Raw genomic sequence first — 22,664 nt, 5'->3', positions numbered from 1 at the left:
TTGATAAACATAAAAGAAAGATTATTTTAAAATACATAAAATTAATAAAATTGAAGTAATGGTCATGCTCTATTCAAATATAACCCTATATGCAACTGGATAAGTTTAGGCTGGTATATTCAGCAGGATGTTTCTCCCGTTGAATGTACGGGACAAGTTATCCAGCTACCTTTAGCTGGATAACCTGTCCAGTAACTGGCCTAACGAACATAGACCTCAAGTATACAGGTTTACTGGATAAAAGGTGCACAGAATAAAAATGTTTTAAGGCCTTTCTGAACTGTTTGATGTACTCCATGGAGCAAAGTTGTATTGGAATCGAGTTCAGAGAACTGGGCCAGATATTCAGAAGGTTTGCTCTCGAGTTGTAGAGAGACTGGATTGCTGCAAATCCAACAAATGCTGGCTGGAGGAACGAAGAGTTCAACTTGGAGTATATAGTCTGAGTTTGAAACTCAGTCAAGGTGAAGGAGTATTGTGTAGAAGGTTATGTGTGACAATTGCAAGTTTATATTGTATTAATTGATGGTTTGGGAGCCACTGTAAGGACTGTAACACTGGAGATTTATGGTCTTGAATATGTGTGCTTGTCAATAAAGGAGCTGTAGAATTTTGAATTCAGCGGAAGACCAGTGCATAGTGAGTTACAGTAATCAATGATTGGAGCACGGTTCTAAAGTCTGAGGAGTCCAAAAGTGCTTTAAGCTTAGCAAGAGAGACATCAATAATGCAGCATCAATCATAACACCTACATTACTTGCGTGTTGAGAAATTGGAAGTGTTAGATTATCAAAGGTCAGTGTGGAAGGTACTGGATATTTTGAGGATCATCCTAAAATTAGAAGTTATGAGAGAGCCAAGATGTGTTACTGGAGAGACATAAGGAAGGAAATTAAATGGTAGCAGTCCATGTATATTTCAGAGGGAAGTAAAATGGTATGGTAAGCAAGGTAAACATTGAGTAAAGCAGCTGCCAGTGCTGAACCCTATGGCATGCTGGTAATGATGGGATACCATGCTGATGAGTAGGTAGCTATTCTAACTTGCTAACATTTATTGGATAAGTATGATTTGAATCAAGAAAGAACGGTGCCAGAAATTCCAATTTCAGTGAGTCTAGAAAGAAGGATCAGAAGCTGCTTAGACATGGTGCGTGCTTAAGGTGAGAAGAAAGGTCTGCATAGTGTACTATCTGCTTTCTTGGTTGAGAGGTGGTTTTACAGGATCTCAGTGCTGGAGAATTGTTCAAAGTGGAAGGAAGGCAGGTGGGGCTGCCAGGTGACTCAGGACAGCTCTTCTCATCTGGGATTCAGCAGGCAGGCACACACAGCCTCCGGTATATTCCTTTTGTTTCTGTATTCGTTTGTTAGGCCATTTCCTGTCCTATCAAGGTGAATATGCCTGGGCAGCTGGACATGGACCTTCAGGATCATCTGATTGAGCTTTGTGTTTTAGGGCTAAAATCCACAGTATGTGGTAAAAAGTTAATTTGTAATCCCCAAAATTAACTCTCCTGTTCAGCAAGCCATTGTGAAAAAGTTGTGTCTCTATGGATTTGGGCCTTGGTTAACAACCTTCCCATCTAGCATAGGCCTAGACCAGGAACCACACATTACAACGTTTTCCGTAACTGGTTATGTGACATCCTGAGGCTAATGACTAATATCTTGTTTTAAAACTCCCCCTCCCCAGGAGCAGTGTGGGAGCCTGCAGCACTGCCACTGAGTCACCAGGCTCGGCATTGGAAAATCTGCTTTTCTATACCCAGTCTACCTACTTTCTCCCTCACACATCATTAACCAATCTTTCTGCACTAAGGGGCTTTTTGCCTTCTGGCTGACTGATCTGGTGGCTCAGTGGCAGTGCTGTGAATGCCATGCATAAGACACCTCATTTGATCCCCACCCCCCATCAACTGGGGATGGGGAGAGGACGTTCTTGTGAACCTGGTTCATGGCTTCTGGCCCAGGACCGTGGCTATAGTGACTAGACTGGGTATACTGGGGGGGAATGAAGATTCCTGGCCCCAGAATCCAAGCCTTGATTCTGATTGAGCTGAAAGCCAAAAGGAGCAGGAGAAAACTGCCAGAAAACAAGTAAAGAGCCAACATAGAGGAGGAAAAGAAATTTGCACTGTTAAGCAAATGTAAAAAGGAACGCATGAAGGAAACGTATTTCTGCATTACTGAGTACGCCTTCTTTTTGCAGGGACTGATTGTATGCATTGGACATTTCATGCTCAGTTTGAAGCAAAAGAGAGATAAGATACAGAGTTGCATTGGCAGTACCCTTTTTTAATTCCCTGAAACACTGCTAGTCAGGGCCTTTTCCCTCAGTGCAACCATTTATAATCACAAAATTAGAAGTGATTCCTCTCACTAGTAATGGTTTGTGATGAAAAGGTTGCCACCTGCAGCTGGTTGGCTGGGTAAGTGTTACCAAATCATTTGTTGTTCCTGCCACTTGTCATATTCATTTCCCTTCATCTCCCCAATTCCTTCATTTATTTGTTCCCAGCCCCTTCTGCCCCACCCCAAGAAGTCAAGTGCATAAGCGTCAGTTCCACCACCATCCGGGTAAGTTGGGTACCCCCGCCAGCCTCCAGCCGCAATGGCGTCATCATTGGGTACTCTGTTGCTTACCAAGCAGTGGATGGAGAGGACAGCACCAAACTCGTAGTGAATGAAATTGGACCTGAGCGCACCAGCTGGGAGATGGGAGATTTGGAGAAATGGACAGAGTACAAAGTATGGGTCAGGGCTCACACAAGCGTGGGTCCTGGACCAGAGAGCTCCCCTGTCTATATACGCACCGATGAGGATGGTAGGTTCCAGCAAGTCCACTTTTTATTTTCTTTGTGCTCCAAAGGCATTTTCTGGATTTCTTTTTCCTCTTCCTCCTTTCCGCCTTCCTCATCCTCTTCCTCATTAACTTATTCAGTCTTTTGCTTTTCTTGAGTGCAGATTTGAGTACCTGAAATTGTTACAGGTTTGTAGAGAGAGGATGTTGTGTGAGATGGATTTTTTGGTTCGACCTACCATGCCACATCTTATGTTCTAAGGTGGAAAACCAAGTTAAATAAATAAATGTTTATTTTATTTATATTATGCTTTAAGCAGATTACATATAGGTAACTTAGAGTTTCCCCTGTCCCTAAAGGGCTCACAATCTGTTTGTACCTGAGGCAATGGAGGGTGAAGTAACTTGCCCAAGGTCACAAGGAGGGGCAGCAGGATTTGAACGCTGGTTCACATCACTGCTGAAAACACTAGACTCTCCTCCAATCTATATGTCCAAATTGTGCTCATTGCTAGGTTTATTGTGCAGGTTATTGCAGCCATTTGGAAATATATCCATGCCAGTCGTGTTAGGATTGTAACTATGGTCATACTGTACAAAAGCCTGATGTAGTCCTATCACCATTCTCTGCCCATGGACCTGTATTCTCTCCTGTTTGGCCGTGTAAATCCCCTCCTCCTTTTCTTTTACTGTTTCTCCCCAGCTGAGCTGTGTCTGTTCCAAGCATGTTCAAATTCTATCACAGTTTTGGTTGTCATCATTACAGTCAATAATCTAGTCTAAGCATCTACCATCCTCTCATTAAAAACATATTTTCTCATGCCTTGTACTTTCATATCATGACTCCTTATTCCTACACTGTACTGAAGCATGTCACACAGTGAATGATTCTATCATGTTCCTCCTATCCATTCTTCCCTCTGGGAGTACATTTTGATTGTCTTAAGTATTTCTTGGTAGGGTTTGTATTGCAGGCCCTGTATCATTTTACTAATCCTTTCCTGAACCACTTCTATCTTCTCAATGTCCTTACAAAGGTACAGCCTCCAGAATTAAAGAAAGTACTCAGGATAGGGTCTCACTAATGACCTATACAGGAGCAATATTACTTTTTGTTTTCCTGATGATGATAGCTCTATTCATGCAGCAGAGCTGTTAGCTTTCACGTTTGCTTTATTGTATTTATCGGCTGCCTTCAGGTCATCTGAGACAGTCACTCCTAGATCTCATTCTTGTTTGACAGCTTCTAGTCTTTGTTCTTCTGATTTATCCATGGCTAATGGAGTTTTGCATCCCAAATGTGGGATTTTACATTTTCTGAACTCTTGACCATTCTTCCAGTTTACTTTGTTACAGGTGTTGCTTTCATTTGGAAAGAACAATTATATTTTCACTTCGATAACCATGGACCAGACTTCCTCTAAGGAATTTTCCCATTTTGTGAACTGTCTCTGAAGGTTGATGAATCTGCATGTCAGTGCAATTATCTTACAGAATATTGTTCAGATAATTTTGTATTTGAGAAGAGTCAAAGTGTAGCAGAATTGGAAATGCAAGCTGAAGACAGAAATGTTTAAGATCCTCCTCTCTTATTAGACTCCTTTCATAGAAACATAGAAATGACGGCAGAAGAAGACCAAACGGCCCATCCAGTCTGCCCAGCAAGCTTCACACATTTTTTTCTCATACTTATCTGTTTCTCTTAGCTCTTTGGTTCTATTTCCCTTCCACCCCCGCCATTAATGTAGAGAGCAGTGATGGAGCTGCATCCGAGTGAAATATCAAGCTTGATTAGTTAGGGGTAGTAGGGGTAGTAACCGCCGCAATAAGCAAGCTACACCCATGCTTATTTGTTTTACCCAGACTATGTTATTCAGCACTTATTGGTTGTTTTTCTTCTCCCCTGCTGTTGAAGCAGGGAGCTATGCTGGATATGCGTGAAGTATCAGTTTTTCTTCTCCCCTGCCGTTGAAGCAGAGAGCTATGCTGGATATGCGTGAAGTATCAGTTTTTTCTCCCCTGCCGTTGAAGCAGAGAGCTATGTTGGATATGCGTGAAGTATCAATTTTTCTTCTCCCCTGCCGTTGAAGCAGAGAGCTATGCTGAATTAAGCTATGATGAATTAAGCAATTAAGATACAGATGAATTAAGACCTACTTGCCTTTTTTGTGTCGATTTATTGAAATCTGCCAAGGGCGGGGAGGATTGTTTAGATTAGAACATCTTAAACTACTAATTAAAACTTCTTTAACATGCCAGATTCAGTTCCATCACTTTTTAAGAAAACTATGCTGGATGCCAGTAATCTGGACAAGAAACGTATCCCATTTGTAGGCAAAATAGTTAATAGTGTGGTTTCCTGACAACTGCAGAATAAACTGGATGAGACAATTATCAAATTTTAGATTTGGCTTTCGAACAGAAACAATTTTAGTTCTTTACTGTACGACCTCAGTCTGCAGCTGAATCAGAACATTGTTTCTATTAGTCCTCTTAGACTTTCCTACTGCATTTGATTGATTGGCCATCATATTTTGTTGAATCAAGTCTTGAGTCTAGATATGGGAGACACCATGTTAAACTGGTTCTGCTTTTTCCTAGAGGGAAGAACCCAGAAAGTCATCTTACGAGTGTTTTGTAGGACGTTCTTTTCAGCCTTGAACTTTCAGCATTTGAAAAGGCAGGTGACAAAAATTAATAGATTTCGCCAGTGTAGATGGAAGTTTCATTCCCCATTTTCAAGAAGACCCATAGCATTTCTTACTTTTTCCGTACACCCTGTATTTCGGTTGCTTTAATATTTTTACATAAAGGGGGTAATTTTGTAGCAGCCCACATAAGCTACATCAATTTTCAGAACAAATTTACACATGCCAGTTTGCTTTGAAAATGACTCTGGAAAAACTAACTGCACACAATTACAGCTGCCATTATGCTGTAAATTTACATACACACTTTTTAAATCAAAAAGTACCAAGTATAAATGAGAACCCTGTCCAGATTCCTCCACCTCTCCAGGACACCTCTCATGAATGCAGGTAACAGTACATATATATGGACCTTATACATTCACTTCTGCCTGCATATCCATGAATGACGTTGTGCTTTACCTGTGAAAATTTCTTTTAAAATTATCCTCTTAGTACTATGTCTTCCCTTTTCTTACTTGCCCTATCTTTTCTGAACATTTTAGAACCTATGGACATTTTCCATTTATGGGACTCCTTGAACTAAGTTTGTTATAGTAACGATATCCTGATCTTCCCTGTACATAGGATTAGCAAGTATTTAATTTTATTATCTAGACTATGAGCATTGTATTCATAGCCTTCCAGATATTTCTCCTTGTTTTGTCTTAAGAACATAAGATATGCAATGCTGAGTAAGACTAAAATTCCATCATTCCCAGCACCCTGTTTCCGACAGTCACCCAAGAGTAGATCCATTCCTTGTTGTTCATTCCCAAAATAAGAGGTGGCATTCCCAAGTCTATGTAGCTCCTAATAGTCTGTAGACGTTTTCTCCAGGAACTTGAAAAGCCTTGACCATATCCTCTGATAGCAAATTCCACAGCTTGATTGTGTGCTGAATGAACAAATACTTAAATCTGCTACTTGTTAATTTCTTGGAGTGTCCCCTAGTCCTAGTATTATTTGAAAGGGTAATTAGCATTCTTCTGCTTACCTGCTCCACCCAGCTCGTGCTTTTAGAAACACTCATGTTGCCTCTGTTTTCTCTTCTCCATGCTGAAAAGCCTTAATCAGTTTCTTTCTCATGGGTGAACTCTTCCATCCCTTTTAGCATTTTTGTTGTCCTCCTTTGTACTTTTTCTAGTCCCACCTCATCTTTTTTGAGCAAGGGAGACCATAACTGTACACAGTACTCAGGGAGTTGTTACACAATGCCTCAACAGAGGCATTATGATATTCTCCATGCCTTTCCGAATAATTCCTAACATTCTATTTGCTTTTTTGACTGCTGCAGCACAGTGAACTGAGGATTTCAGTGTATTGTCCATGGACAAATAAGGGTTGAATTAGCACAAGTTTGAAACTTGTTAGCAGTAGCACCACTCATCAAGGCTTCAACCTTGGCTACTGTGCATCCACACATCCAATGTGTTGTCCACAATGATTCCAAAATCCTTTTCCTAGATGGTGACTCCTAATACAGAACCCAGCATTGTGTACCTATAATAAACACTGTTTTTCCCTATTTGTATCACTTTGCATGTATTCTCATTGAATTTCATCTGCCATTTAGATGCCCAGTCCCCCCAGTCTGGCAAGTTCTTCTGCAATTCCTCACAATTCATTCGTGTTTTAACAACTTCAAATAGTTTCATGTCATCTACATAGCCTCATACTTGCCCCCCATTTCTTTCCTATTGCTCAAGTGTAGGCTTATGAGAACCTCCCATCTATTTATTATTTATTTATTTCACACCTAAGATATGCAATAGATGGGAGTATTAATAATGCTGAGAACCTGAATGCTGGGGGCAAGCAGGTACATAATGTCAGGAGTTCTGGGAAAGCCCACCAGGAGAGTGGCTTGGGACTGCAAGGCAGGATTCTGGACAAGACAAGGGTTGGCCTTCCGCCTAGCCTGCTCCCTCCCCTGCAGGTTGAGCCCTTGGGTTCTGGGGGCCAGTAGGTCTCTGCGGCAGCAGTACATATAGTGAGTCTGTACAGACTAGAACCAGAGTAGGCAAATCAAGGCTGGACAATTATGGCTGAGCAGGCAAGGCTGAAAGCAGGGCTAAAGAGGCTTGGATGAGGCAGGCAGGGCTTGGCAGACTGGACGGCTAGGCTGGATACTAGGCAGGACCTGGAACTAGACAAGGCACTGAATAAGCCAAGATAAGGACAGGGCTTTGCTACAGCCAGGACTGGGCAGGATACTGACAAGGCACAACAAGACTAACCAAGGACAAAAACCAAACAAGGCAGACTAGGGCAGGAGTTAGACAAGACAGGCAGGGATATCACCAAACAGAGAATATAGAAGCCCGAAGGCAACGAGGCAGGAGGCTATAGGCCACTAGGCAATAAGAAGGCCTGGAGAGGCCACAAGTCAGGGTACTAGACAGAGTAGGCCCAAAGGCCTCAAAGCAGGGTTACAAGGCAGAATAGGACCCGGAGGTCTCAAGACCAAGGTACAGAGCAAAAAGACCACAAGTCAAGACAAAGAGCAAGAAGGCCCGAAGGCCATCAGAGCAAGATAAGAAACCAGGGCCAGTACACGAAGCCAAGGGTAACACTATGCAAAAGCAAGGATACAATGTCAAGGCAGGTTTACACAGGGTTGAGATTTTGGTGTGGCACAGGCAGAGAGGAGGAGCTTGGCAAGGCTGGAAGTTAAACTCTCTGGAAGCCTCTTCTGGTGGAGAGGCATCAATGCAGGCGGCAGTAGGGAAGAATGAGGCTGCATAGGTGAAATCCTAACACATAAGAATTTATTTTTTTTCTTAATATAAAAAGAATCAGAATACAGGGACTTATGTACTAAAGTTAACAACTTACACCTCACCCTCTGTTTTATTGGCTGCCAATGCAATTTTATCAAATAAGGAGAAATACTATCACCATAAATCAAAGATTAACCTAACAGCAGCATTTTGAATAAGCTGCAATATATGCAGAAGAAATTTAGGTAATCCACTATACAGTGAATTATAGTAATCAAGTTGTTGAATGACTAATCTAAATTCTGATGGAGGGAGAATTTGCTTCAAGGGACATAATAATCCCAATTAAAAAAAATGTTACCTTGAATACTTTCTTCAATCGTGCCATTAAAGTCAACCTCGAATCTAATCCCCCACCTAAATTCCAAGCCTCAGAGCATAAATGTAACTTCTTCTTGACTTATGTGTTTTCCTCCAACTTTGTTTGTTTGTCTGGGTAACAGCTTGATTCACTTTGCTGCATCTGCCACCTCCTAATCTTCTCCTGTGTGGACCCCGGAGTTCACTTTCATACAAGAGAATATTTGAATTATGATATTAGATCATTTTAATAGTTTTATTAGGGGATTAAAACTGGCCAAATCTGTCTTTATTGAATAGAAAGTCCATAGAGCTCTTTATAACCAGTGTAGCGCTCCCAGTTGCACTTAGTGTCAGGCCAAGTATGCGTAGTCTAGGCTGTGCTTTACTACTTTGCTATTTAGGTAAAAATTTAATTTATCTTGTAGATATTTTTTAACTTTTTTCTGGGAAATAATTTTTGTCTTTTCCAAATTCACCTATAGATCTCAGGATTTGCACTAGGTGTCTCAAAGAATTAAGTTGTCTTGCAAACCTAGAATAGGAAATAAAATGGCCAGATCATCTGTATACAGCAGACATTTTATCTCTGAGTAATTCAGTTCTCTCTCTCGCTCGCTGCATCTTCTCTTTCTGCATTTGTACTACAGCATGTTTGTTGTTTTATTCTACTTTATTCTGAAAATGTTTGCATGCTTCAGTTATTTGTAATATGTTTGCTTTAGTTGGCTGAGCCCTATGCTATGTGGCTGGTAGTAATGGTGCAGGGAGATCTGTGCTTCAGGGTAAGTGAAGAGACAGACCTGGGAACAGTGGGCAGGACTGTGGTACCAGCACAACACAAAGGGACCCCCATCCCTACCCCCAGTGCTTGGAAGTAATTTTAATTTCCAGCACTAAAAACAACTGGGAAATCTGTGAAGGACATGAAATCTGCATTTGCAAATTGAAGCATTAGTATTAAATAAAACTGAAAGCAGTTTCATTTGGAAATTGAAGTCTGTATATTTAATAACAGATGCATGGGGTGCAAAAGAGTACTCTGATTAACAGACCTTCAGTTAATTCCATGATGTGGAGAGTAGTGCTGTGAATGGGTGGCGCACTACTTCTGCTCCAACACTGATATCCTGTATGTAATGTGTGTTCTAGTGCCCAGTGCCCCGCCACGCAAGGTGGAGGTGGAGCCTGTGAACTCGACATCCATCCGCGTGTCATGGAAATCACCAATCTCCAACAAGCAGCATGGGCAGATCAGAGGCTATCAAGTCACTTACGTGACTTTGGAAAACAGTGAACCACGCAGCCAGCCCATAATTAAAGACATAATGCTAATGGAGGCCCAGGTATGGAACAAGGGTGGAGTAGAGGATACTAACACCGTTGCATCGCTTATTAATGGATTCCTGTAGAATAATGTTTTTTCCTAGTAAGAAATTATGGTTGTCATGTTACTCCACTTGAATATGTAAAATTAAGGGTCTGCAAACAAGTTGTAGGTGATAACTTTTTAATTGAACTAACTTAATACATCTGTGACAAGCTTTCAAGGTTTATCCTCTCTTCATCAGATAAGAAGATACAATCATTTTCCTCCTTTGCTTTCCACTGTAGGAAATACTGTCTGTCACCTGTTTTCTTGAAGACTAGCAGTGAACATCATACCAGAAAGCCTCACATTAAGATGTCCCCTATAGGGCACTATATGGGAACATGATGCCATGGAGGAGATTGGCTAGGGATGTTATTTCCCATGGTTTACTGGTGTTGTCTTGTGTTGTACTCTCACTGTAGGGGTCATTTCTGGGGTTTATGGGTACTATGTTATATACCACGCTGTAGGGATGTTCAGTATTTGTGGCTATTGTGTTGTATGCCCAATTGTAGAGATTATTTCCTGGTTTTGTAGGTACTGTATTACATACCCTTCTGTAAAGGTTATTTCTCTGTCGACAAGCAGGATGATGAGTCACACAAGTGGGTGATGTCATCTGACAGCGCTAAAGCAAAGAAGCTTTCTCAGAACCCAGAAAATCCAGGTTGAGTTTTCTGAGCATGTACAGACATTCCCACAAAGTTGATCCTGTCACTAAGCAAACTTCCTTAGTCTGTTTTTGTCCATTCAGATATCAGCATTTCTCTTGCTTATTTTTTGGCCATTTTTCAATGTTTTTTAAGCAACTTCTGCTCACAGTTGATTTTTGCACTATGAACTTCTACAGTTACCTATTTTAGATTACTAGTCATATCTTTTTCTGCAGTCTTTCAAGTTTTTAAAAAAAATTTTCTACACACCACTGTTTTGGTCATTTTTTCAGCACCAAAGAATTTGAGACTTTGAATGCCATATATTTTCATCTTTTAATTTGATTTTCTCATCTATATTCTTCACCATGGCACAGAAGCAAACAAGCAGCTTCAAGAGGTGCTCCATATACAATTGCAAGCTGTCCATTGCAAACCACTCTGCAGATTACATTTGTTGTTTGGGGCAGGATCATAATTTCTCACGGGACAAGCAGGATGTTAGTCCTCACATATGGGTGACATCACAGGATGGAGCCCAATCACTGAACACTTTTGTCAAAGTTTCCAGAACTTTGACTGGCCCCTACTGGGCATGCCCAGGATGGCACTAACCCTGCAGCCAGCAGGGGTCCCCCTTCAGTCTTCTTTTTTCCGTGCAGCAGTAGCCTCATGGTTAAGGAGCTCTGCAGAGATTCCTGACAGGAATTTTCCTCATGGAATTGCTAAAAGTTAATTTGCCCCACAGGGGTCCCTCCTTTAACTTTTTCAAGCCGCGGTACTCAGGTAAGTTTTTTTTACCCGTTCTCCGTTGATTACCGTCGAGTTTGGCCCTCACGGCCTACTGGCCGTCGACCGTACCGCGGCTCAATTTTTGCCATGGCATTGGGGTTCCGACGGTGCCCGGACTGTAATCGCACCATGTCCATCACAGACCCTTATAAAGTATGTGTAATGTGTCTTGGATGAGAGCATGATGTCTTGACCTGCACTAAATGTGCCCTAATGACACCAAAAGGTTGCAAGGCCAGAATGGAGAAGATGGAACTTCTCTTCCGTGCTCAAACCCCGACTCCTTCCATTGCATCGATGTCGTCAGAACTGGCTCCGTTAACTTCGCGCCAGCATCGACCACCAGCCGGTGACCATCCAGCATCGACGACATTTTGGCCTTCGACACCCTCTACTCCCCCTCTGGACCGAGGGGATCGTAGGGACAAACATCACCATCGACATCGAAAGTCTCAGACCATCGAGGGAGCGAAATCATCGTCCGAGCCGCCGTCGAAGAAACCCCATCCAGAAAAGGCACCGACCTTTTCGGCGACCGGGTCACCGAGGCAACTCTCGCCCAACAGGGTATCAGGAGCCATGACTCCGCCTTAAACGGTGGTCCCTCCGGCTATGCCTCTGCCTCCTTCTTCTGTTCCAGAGCCGGGGCTGCTTGCTCCAGGTCTCCGAGAAGAACTGGACTGGATGGTTCAGGAGGCTATCGACAAGGCGATGCAACGTCTCCTAGTTCCTCTGGCACCGACACCGGTACCGATTGTGGAACCGCCCACTGACCCGATTCTGGCAGCGTTGGCACCGCTGCTCTCCAGGATGGAAGCGCTCATTGCCGCTTTTCCACCGATAGACCCCGGGTCGCCAATGGCTCCAGTGCCCTCCCCGCTAACTATGTCATCGGGAGGAGAAACACTGTTCCGCATCCCTCCATCGGGAGTTCTACCTCAGCCATCAATGCCGATTCGTCCATCGCCACCGGTCCAACCATCGTGCAGATACGCCACCGAGCCATCCATCGATGCCCTCGATGCCTGCGCCGGTACCTTCGATGCCTTCATCGGTGCCTCCAATTATTCCTTCGGAGCCTAGACCAGGACCCTCAGGTATCCCACCACCCTGTCCTCCTCTAGTTCCTAGAGGAGCAGGTGCTGATCCCTATGATACCTGGACTGATGATTCCTCCCCAGAAACCGATGATTTGCCTTCACCCACTGAAAGTAGAAAGCGTTCTCCTCCAGAGGACCTTTCCTTTATAAATTTTGTGAAGGAAATGTCTGAATTGGTTCCCTTCCAATTACAGACTGAACAGGATGATAGACATCAGATGATGGAGTTGCTACAATTCCTGGATGCTCCCAAGGAAATAACTTCCATCCCTATCCACCAGGTTCTTCTGGATCTCCTCAAGAAGAACTGGGAACATCCTGGCTCCATTGCTCCAGTCCACAGAAAAGCTGACACTTCCTATTTGGTGCAGTCAGCTCCGGGTTTTCAGAAAACTCAATTGGATCACCAATCTGAAGTGGTAGAATCTGCACAGAAAAGAGCAAAGAGATCAAAGCCTCACAGTTCTTTTCCCCCTGGCAAGGAACAGAAGTTTCCAGATGCAATTGGTCGCCGTGTCTTCCAAGGATCAATGCTCATCTCCCGAATTGCCGCTTATCAGCTCTATACGACCCAATATAATAGGGTCATTTTTAAGCAGATACAAGATTTCACAGACTCCCTGCCTCAGCAATTTTAAGATCAGCTCCTAACCCTAGTAAACAAGAGTTTTGAGGCAGGCAAGCTTGAGATCAGAACATCTTACGATATCTTTGACACTACTACTAGGGTATCTGCAGCCGCTATTTCGGCAAGGAGATGGGCCTGGCTCAAGACTTCCGACCTTCGCCCTGAGGTACAAGACAGGTTATCCGACCTACCCTATGTAGGAGATAATCTGTTTGGCAAACAGATTCAACGGACGGTGGCGGAACTTAAGGACCATCATGAAGACCCTAAGACAGCTCTCTCTGCCTCTGACTACTCTTCAAAACAGCCCTTCCGAAAGGACTCTAAGAAGTCATTCTTCCACCCGAAGAAGTCCTACCCGCCACCAACCAGATCCTGTTCCACGAGACCTTTTCAGAAAGCCCAGTCTCGTCAGACACAGAAACAAAAACCGCAAGTAGCTCCTCAACCAGGTCCTGCTTCAGGTTTTTTACTTCTACCTAGAGAGCAGCAGCCAACTTCCATTGCCTCACATACCAGTGGGAGGTCGACTGTGCCACTTCCACAACATATGGCACTCAGTCACCTCAGATCAATGGGTACTGGCGATAATTGCTCAGGGTTACCATCTGAACTTTCTCTCTGTGCCACGGACTCCCCACCTCTACCGACATGAAGAACATCCGATCACTCCTTCCTTCTGGATCAGGAGGTCTCCCTCCTTTTCCAGTCCAAGGCAATAGAACCCGTACCCTACTCTCAGCACAGCCTAGGATTCTATTCCCGGTACTTTCTAATCCCCAAAAAATCGGGAGGCGTTCGTCCTATTCTGGACCTACGGGCCCTCAACAAGTACCTCTCCAGCAAGAGAGATTCAAAATGTAACCTTAGGCTCGCTTCTTCCTCTTCTACAAAGAGAAGACTGGCTCTGCTCTCTAGACCTCCAGGACGCATACACTCATATTGCGATAACTCCATCTCATCGCAAATACCTGAGGTTTCTAGTAGGCCCCAAGCACTATCAGTACCGAGTGCTTCCATTCGGCCTAGCGTCTGTGACACGAGTCTTCACAAAATGCCTCGTAGTAGTGGCAACCTTCCTCAGGACTCAAGGTGTTCACGACTACCCCTATCTAGACGATTGGTTAATCAGGGCTCCCACTCGGCAAGCTACTCTGTCGTCCCTCAGTCTAACCTTACACACTGTAATTTGCTCCAGGTCCCATGGAGAGACCTTACTGCACAACTGAGAGACACTTCTGAACAATGTAAATAATTTCCATTAAGGGACATTAAGGCACAATGTAAATAATCTACCTCTGTAAAGATTATATAATTCTTGTCTATCCCTGTCTCCTTCCTTCCCAGTTTCAACAACCTTGTTATATTGTAACTTTTTACTTCCTCGACACTGGTTAAAAGAACAAAGTTATTGCACCCCTTGTTAAATGTAAACCGGCATGATATGATTGTATCATGAATGCCGGTATAGAAAAGCTTTAAATAAATAAAAAAAATAAATAATTTCATTAGGATTTCTCGTCAACTACGACAAATCCTACTTAGTCCAATCTCAAACCTTGTCGTTCATTGGGGCAGACTTGGACACCTTGCAGGCAAAGGCTTTTCTGCCTCGACAGTGAGCTCTCACCCTCGTGTCTCTTGCGCACCAGCTGCAGTCTCAGCACTCCGCGAATGCATGCCACTTTCTCATCCTCCTGGGACACATGGCGTCCTCAGTTTAGGTCCACACCAATGGCCTGTTTGATCATGAGAGTCATGCAGAAGACTCTAAGGTCTCAATGGACTCAAAGCATTCAGCCTCTGTCGACCATTGTCCACGTAACCGACTCACTCCGTCAGTCTCTTGCCTGGTGGAAAAATCAGATCAATCTCCTCCAAGGCTTGCCCTTTCAGGCTCCAGACCCTCAATTAACTCTCACCACCGATGCTTCCAACCTCGGCTGGGGAGCCAATCTGCAGACACAAGGATCTTGGTCTCCAGAGGAAGCCAAACACCAAATAAATTTCCTGGAGCTTTGAGCAATCAGATATGTTCTCAAGGCATTTCAGGATCACCTCTCAAATCAAGTTATCCTGATCCAGACGGACAACCAGGTGGCCATGTGGTACATCAACAAACAGGGAGGCACAGGCTCCTTCCTTCTGTGTCAAGAAGCTGCACAGATATGGGCGGAAGCTCTCTCCCATTCGATGTACCTCAGGGCCACCTACTTGCCGGGAGTGGACAGTGTGTTGGCAGACAAGCTGAGTCGCATCTTTCAACCGCACGAGTGGTCTCTCAACCCCTCAGTAGCGAACTCCATCTTCCAACAATGGGGATATCCTCAGATAGACCTCTTTGCGTCTCCTCAAAATCACAAAGTAGAGAACTTCTGCTCTCTCATTCGCAGCAAACACACTCAGCCCAGAGACGCATTCTCCCTCTCGTGGGCAACCGGTCTACTTTATGCATTCCCTCCACTTCCTCTTCTCTCGAAGTCTCTCGTGAAGTTACGTCAGGATAAGGGAACCATGATCCTGATAGCACCTCACTGGCCATGCCAAGTGTGGTTTCCAATACTTCAGGATCTCTCCATTCGCAGGCACATTCCCTTAGGAAAGGACCCGCTTCTGATCACTCAGAACGACGGGTGCCTCCACCATCCCAATCTGCAAGCCTTGTCCCTGACTGCATGGATGTTGAAAGGTTAATCCTTCAGCCACTTATCCTTTCCGAACCAGTTTCCCGTGTCCTGATTGCTTCACGGAAGCCTTCCACGAGAAAAGCTTACTCTTACAAATGGAACAGGTTTACTTCATGGTGCTCTTCTCGGTCCCTTGACCCCTTTACCTGTCCTATCATGAAGTTTTTGGACTATCTCTGGCACTTATCAGAGTCAGATCTAAAAACTTCTTCCATCAGAATGCATGTCAGTGCGGTAGCCACCTTCCATAAAGGTGTCGGGGATGTACCCATATCAGTACAACCCCTTGTAACATGTTTTCTGAAGCGCTTGCTTCACCTCAAGCCTCCACTGCTTCCTCCGGCCCCTTCTTGGGACCTCAGTCTGGTTTTGGGTCGGCTCATGAAATCACCATTCAAGCCTCTTCAATCCTGTGATCTTCGCTATCTCACATGGAAAGTGATTTTCCTTCTGGCAATCACTTTGGCTCGCAGAGTTAGTGAATTACAGGCTCTAGTTACCTATCCGCCTTACACTAAATTTCTGCAGGACCGGGCAGTACTCCGCACTCACCCTAAATATTTGCCTAAGGTAGTTTCAGACTTTCATCTCAGTCAATCCATTATACTACCTACCTTTTTCCCAGGCCCATTCCAATCCAGGAGAGCAGGCTCTGCATGCCCTTGACTGCAAACGGGCTTTAACGTTCTACCTAGACCGTACAGCTGCCTCTCAGGAAAAGCAATCAATTGTTTGTCTCTTTCCATCCTATCAAATTGGGGCAGCCTGTGGGGTAAACAGTTTCTCTCCTCCTGGTTGGCGGACTGCATATCCTTTTGCTACCAGCAAGTAGGCATTCTACTTCAAGACCGTGTTAAAGCACACTCTGTGAGGGCCATGGCGACTTGAGTAGCACACCTACGCTTGGTTCCGCTTCCTGACATTTGCAGGGCTGCCACCTGGAGTTCTCTCCATACTTTTACAGGCCACTATTGCTTGGACAAAGCCGGAAGACAAGATTCCATCTTTGGCCAATCTGTCCTGCATAACCTATTCACAACTTGACGTACCAACACACTTCCGCCTGCCCGTTAGGGTTCAGGATGCCCTCGGCCAAATTCCACCCCAGTTGTTGTGCCTGTTGCATGTCTTGGGTACATTTGGTGCATACTCGGACATTCTCAGCTCGGTACTCACCCATATGTGAGGACTACCATCCTGCTTGTCCTGTGAGAAAGCAAATGTTGCTTACCTGTAACAGGTGTACTCACAGGACAGCAGGATGTTAGTCCTCACGAAACCCACCCGCCGCCCTGCGGTGTTGGGTTCGTAACATTTTATTTTATTTTTTGGCACTACCTGTAGCTTTTAAACAAGACTGAAGGGGGACCCCACCTGGCTGCAGGGTTAGTGCCATGCTGGGCATGCCCAGTAGGGGCTAGTCAAAGTTCTGGAAACTTTGACAAAAGTGTTCCGTGATTGGGCTCCATCTTGTGATGTCACCCATATGTGAGGACTAACATCCTGCTGTCCTGTGAAAACACCTGTTACAGGTAAGCAACATTTGCTATCTCTGGTTGCAACATATGTGCTAAGATATTGCCCAGGTCATTAGGTTCTGAAAATTGAAAGTTTTGGACATCTTTTGCGCATCTTCAAAGTCCAACACTCAGTGGACACCAAAGGAACAGGGAGGTGTGCCATCCGCTGGTAGCTCATTGTCTCCAAGGGAATGACATCACTTCTCTGAACCAAGACCTAGGAAGAGGTCCAGGATTATTCCACATTTAATTCAGTCCTTATGGGTAGCGATGCAAGCATCATCCAGAAGCATTCGAGTTAAGGCACTGTTCTCCCTCAGTGCTCAAGGATGAGTATTTGGAGAAAGAACATAAGAAATTGCTACGCTGGGTCACACCAAGGGTCCATCTAGCCCAGTATCCTGTTTCCAACAGAGGCCAAACCAGGCTCCAAGAACCTGGAAAGTACCCAAACACTAAGAAGATTAATAGCAGAGGCCACTCCCTAAGTCAACTTGATTAATAGCAGTTAATGGACTTCTCCTCCATGAACTTATCCAAACCTTTTCTAAACCCATCTACACTAACTGCATTAACCTCATTCTCTGGCAACAAATTCCAGAGCTTAATTGTGCGTTGAGTGAAAAAGAATTTTCTCTGATTAATCTTAAATGTGCCACTTACTAACTTCATGGAATGCCCCTTAGTCCTTCTATTATTCGAAAGTGTAAATAACCGAGTCACATCTACTTGTTCAAGACCTCTCATGATTTTAAAGACCTCTATCATATCCCCCCTCAGTTGTCTCTTCTCCGAGCTCAACAGCCCCAGCCTCTTCAGCCTTTCCTCACAAGGGAGGTGTTCCATCCCCTTTATCATTTTGGCCGCCCTTCTCTGTACCTTCTCCATCGCAGCTATATCTTTTTTTGAGATGCGGTGACCAGAACTGTACACAGTACTCAAGGTGCAGTCTCACCATGGAGCGATACAGAGGCATTATTACATTTTCCGTTTTATTCACCATTCCTTTTCTAATAATTCCTAACATTCTGTTTGCTTTTTTGACTGCTGCACCACACTGAGCTGACAATTTCAATGTAATATTCACTATGATGCCTCAATCTTTTTCCTGGGTGGTAACTCCTAATATGGAACCTAAAATCATATAACTACAGGAAGGGTTATTGTTCCCTAAATGCAACACCTTTCACTTGTCCATATTAAATTTCATCTGCCATTTGGATGCCCAATCTTCCAGACATTGCAAGGTCTTCCTGCAATGTATCACAATCTGCTTGTGATTTAACTACTCTGAATAATTTTGTATCATCTGCAAATTTGATTACCTCACTCGTTGTATTTCTTTCCAGATCATGTATAAATATATTGAAAAGTATGGGTCCCAATACAGATCTGAGGCACTGCCCATTCCCTTCCACTGAGAAAATTGTCCATTTAATCCTATTCTCTGTTTCCTGTCTTTTAGCCAGTTTGCAATCCACGAAAGGACATCACCACCTATCCCATGACTTTTTACTTTTCCTAGAAGCCTCTCATGAAGAACTTTGTCAAACGCCTTCTGAAAATCCAAATACACTACATCTACCGGTTCACCTTTATCTACATGTTTATTAACCCTCTTCAAACAAGTGAAGCAGATTTGTGAGGCAAGATTTGCCTTGGGTAAAGCCATGCTGACTTTGTTTCATTAAACCATGACTTTCTATATGTTCTGTGATTTTGATGTTTAGAACACTTTCCACTATTTTTCCTGGCACTGAAGTCAGGCTCACTGGTCTATAGTTAACCGGATCGCCCCTGGGGCCCTTTTTAAATATTTGGGTTACATTAGCTATCCTCCAGTCTTCAGGTACAATAGATGATTTTAATGATAGGTTACAAATGTTTACTAATAGATCTGAAATTTCATTTTTGAGTTCCCTCGTAACCTTTGGCAGCTAAGTTCTCTGGACTAGAAAGGAAAGCTAAAGATTACATCCATGAAAATTCCACCAAATTAACTATTTAAGGAATTATTTATGCACAGTCTTGCCAGGAAATGCTAGAAAGGAGCTGCTCTCCCTTTTACAGACCAACATGATCAAACCTGTTCTACCACAAGAAAGATGACGAGGATTTTATGTCAAACACTTCCTGGTGTCAATGAAAACCAGAAGATACCATCCTATTTAAGGGATGGTATCCCTTATTTAAGGTATATATAGGTATTAAGGTATTTAAGGGACCTTTAAGGGATGCCTACAAGGGATCCTTACTTGTACCTCCTATTAAAGCTGTACAACACTCAAATATCAGAGACCGTACATTCTCCATCACAGGTCCCACCATCTGGAACGCCATGCCTCCGGACCTCAGGCAGGAATCTTGTCTACCAACTTTTAAAAAGAAATTAAAGACATGGCTGTTCTGCCGAGCCTTCCCCGACACTAACCCAACAGTCTGATTTTAATCTATTCTAGCAATTATGCATATAAACAAGCTCTAAATCATGTATACAAATTACTACTATAAGGACGTTTAAAAGTTATTATGAGGACTGCTCCTTGCCTCCCTCATATACTCCATTGTATATTTTACCTTCTCTTCGTGCCCTCTCTTATTTCCTACTCCAAGTTAACTTATCCTTGTTATAATGTAACTTTATTCTCCTTTCAAATTGTCTCTTGTTATTGGTTGTTTATAGTTACTGCTTGTTCGATGTAAACCGAGTTGATTTGATTTGCATCAAGAAAGTCGGTATATAAAAGCCTTAAATAAATAAATAAATAAATATTGTTGATTTAAGTGTCTTGAACAAATACTATGTTGCAGAAAATTTCTCTAGGCACTATTATTCCCCCTTCTCAACAAAGGAGACTGGATCTCAAGGATGCATAGACTTTCTGTGTATGGAATGAATTACAGGTTTGTTGTAGGGAAACACCATCTCTAGTATTGCATATTGCAGATATTCACAAAATGTCTGCTTGGCATTGAAGCAGTTCTGTGTAGACTAGGGATCCATGTGGTTCTTTATTTGGATTATTGAACGGTCAAGAGCGCATCTTGGGCAGGGGCTAGTGAATCCATGTGCAATACTTCAAGTTACTAACGTTTGTTATAAATTCTCTAAATCAGACTTAAACCCATTACGGCAATTGGTGTTCATAAAGCTGTGCTAGATGAGTCAGGCGAAAGATTTTCTTTCCACCAACAGCCAGAATCAGCAAACTCCAGAGAATTTGGGGGTTGATGCAATTTGGGAGGAACTTGAAAAAGGACAAAATGATGCACATCTTTGAGGCTCAGACAAAATGAATTCCATGCATTAAATAAAGAATAGAAACAGGAGGGAGGCGATCCAGAGAAGGGTGACCAAAATGGTATGGGATCTGCATCGGAAGACTTATGAGGAGAGGCTGAAGGATCTGAATATGTTTACCCTGGAAGAGGATATGATACAGACCTTCAGATAACTTATAGGTAGAAGCTTTTACTATCTCCATTTTGAAAAGGAAATGTGATATAAGCACTAGCCAAAAAAACTCTCTACAGCTATTTAAAGAAATTTTTCAGTTGGCAAGGCCTATTCCAAACCATGTAGCACAGAGAGTTATTAATAAATATCAGCTGGAGAGTCTGGGTCTGCAAGCAAGTTCACCTTGAAAATATACAGATGGGATAGCCTAGGTTAATAAACTCAGATGGTGGAGCAAAAAATCCACTTTCTAAAAGTTCACAAGAGAAGGAAATCTATTAACAGCTCTGTAGGATAAAAAAAAAAAGGATTTAACAGCAGAACACAGTTTCTTTCTTACAGGGAGGACCCCAGCAAACAGTACAGGGACATACTCTCTCACAAGAACTTCTCTGAAATATTGCCTATCACAGGGTTCAACACTCTCGCTGACCCTTTTTAACATATACATGCAGTCCTTGAGAAAGCATATTCAAATAGTTTGTCTCTGTTGTCATCTGTATGCCAATGACCTCCAGATGGACTGTCTCCTGGAAACTAATCCAATGGAGTCGGTAAGGATGTTAAATATTTAAAGCAGTTTCCCTTGTGGAAATCTCCAATTATAATTTGGTGTCTGGTCCTTCTCCTTCCTTAGACAGAATAAAAGTTACACCCAAGTTACTGATGTGTGCATATCAGAGAAATGACAGAGCTAGTCTTGTCATAGTTCTGAAGCTCATAATGACACAGAATGTCTCTTATACCTAAACAAAGACAACATGACTCATTTGTCTCAGCATTTTTAGGTCAATGTGACCAGACGTTTTCCATTTCTGCTTTTCTTCCAACATATATAATTATTTCTTCACTTTGGTATAATTATTATCAGCACTGCTAAGCAAAGTCAGAACATCCTTTCTCTATAACCTTTCACCCTTTTTATCCCATCCCAAATATCTGATTTTGACACCATAAGCATGTCTCTGCCACATCTGCTAGATATCAGACATTCTAAATATGTTCTACTAATTGCTTCTACCTTGCGCAACCTCTGGCCCACTTCTGATAACTAAGCTGTAACAACAGCTTAAAGCATGGCTGAGCTAATCACCACAATTCTCCCCTAGTGCAAGCATTAGAAGTTTGAACATCAAGAGCTTCAATAGCAAGTAAATCCACATCTTTTACTTGAGGGTTAAAGGTGACAGGCGGGCTATAGGTCACTGAAAAATCTTTAGTGCCATGATGGTATAAAGCAGTCAACAGGTTCTTTCTTTTGAGGGTAAAAATTAATTGCCCAAACACAAAACAGAAACATTCCTACCAAAAAAACAACTATTAATAAAAGCCAGCCTTCAAACCAGTCCTCCAAACCATGAACCAATTCCCAACACAAAACAATTCCATCCTCCCATTTCATTTTGCCAAAACATTGGTTCGTAACCCAAGTCATTCAAAGTAGTAATTGATTGATCAGTTTTTCTGTGATTGATCTTCATACATTTAACAGTTTTACTTAGGCAGGTTTTTCAGTCTTTTCTTTGTTTCCTTTCTTTTTCAGCCTCCTTGTGGTGCACCAGTTTGTGTACCTAGATGCATCGACTGCTTGTTGGTCATCAAGCAGATTTTGAGTCTTGTGTTTTCATGTCTTCATTTTTTTTCCAGTTCTCTATCTTTGACAATTTCATCCAGAGAATGGCTGAGGCTATTCTGTTTCCTTTGCAGAAGGAGGATGTCCTGTTACAAAATGCTGGACATCCATCAGTTCATGGGGCCCCCCTAAGGAAATTGTGGCAATCCTATTGCTTGAGATTCTTCAGGAGGCACAGATGAGGATATAGGAAAATCCCTTCTTTGTGGTTCCTGTGAACAAGAACGCGGACATGATGTATCCAAAAGCCTCC

General features: G+C 43.0%; 1 protein-coding gene across 5 annotated transcripts in view; it reads left to right on the top strand.

The window, feature by feature from the left end:
- The window catches only part of PTPRF (protein tyrosine phosphatase receptor type F), a 792,879-nt gene that overhangs the window by 564,979 nt on the left and 205,236 nt on the right, over positions 1-22,664 (top strand). For all 5 annotated transcript variants that reach the window (XM_029617709.1, XM_029617708.1, XM_029617711.1 and 2 more), the window contains 2 exons: positions 2,518-2,823; positions 9,722-9,915. In XM_029617709.1, coding sequence (XP_029473569.1) covers positions 2,518-2,823; positions 9,722-9,915 — 500 coding nt within the window. The remainder of the gene's footprint in view (positions 1-2,517; positions 2,824-9,721; positions 9,916-22,664) is intronic.

The sequence above is a fragment of the Rhinatrema bivittatum genome, chromosome 10 (genome assembly GCF_901001135.1).
Source record: "Rhinatrema bivittatum chromosome 10, aRhiBiv1.1, whole genome shotgun sequence".
NCBI classification, from domain to species: domain Eukaryota; kingdom Metazoa; phylum Chordata; class Amphibia; order Gymnophiona; family Rhinatrematidae; genus Rhinatrema; species Rhinatrema bivittatum.
The sequence above is the reverse complement of the archived record's forward strand: the minus strand, read 5'-3'. Positions and strand labels throughout refer to the sequence as shown.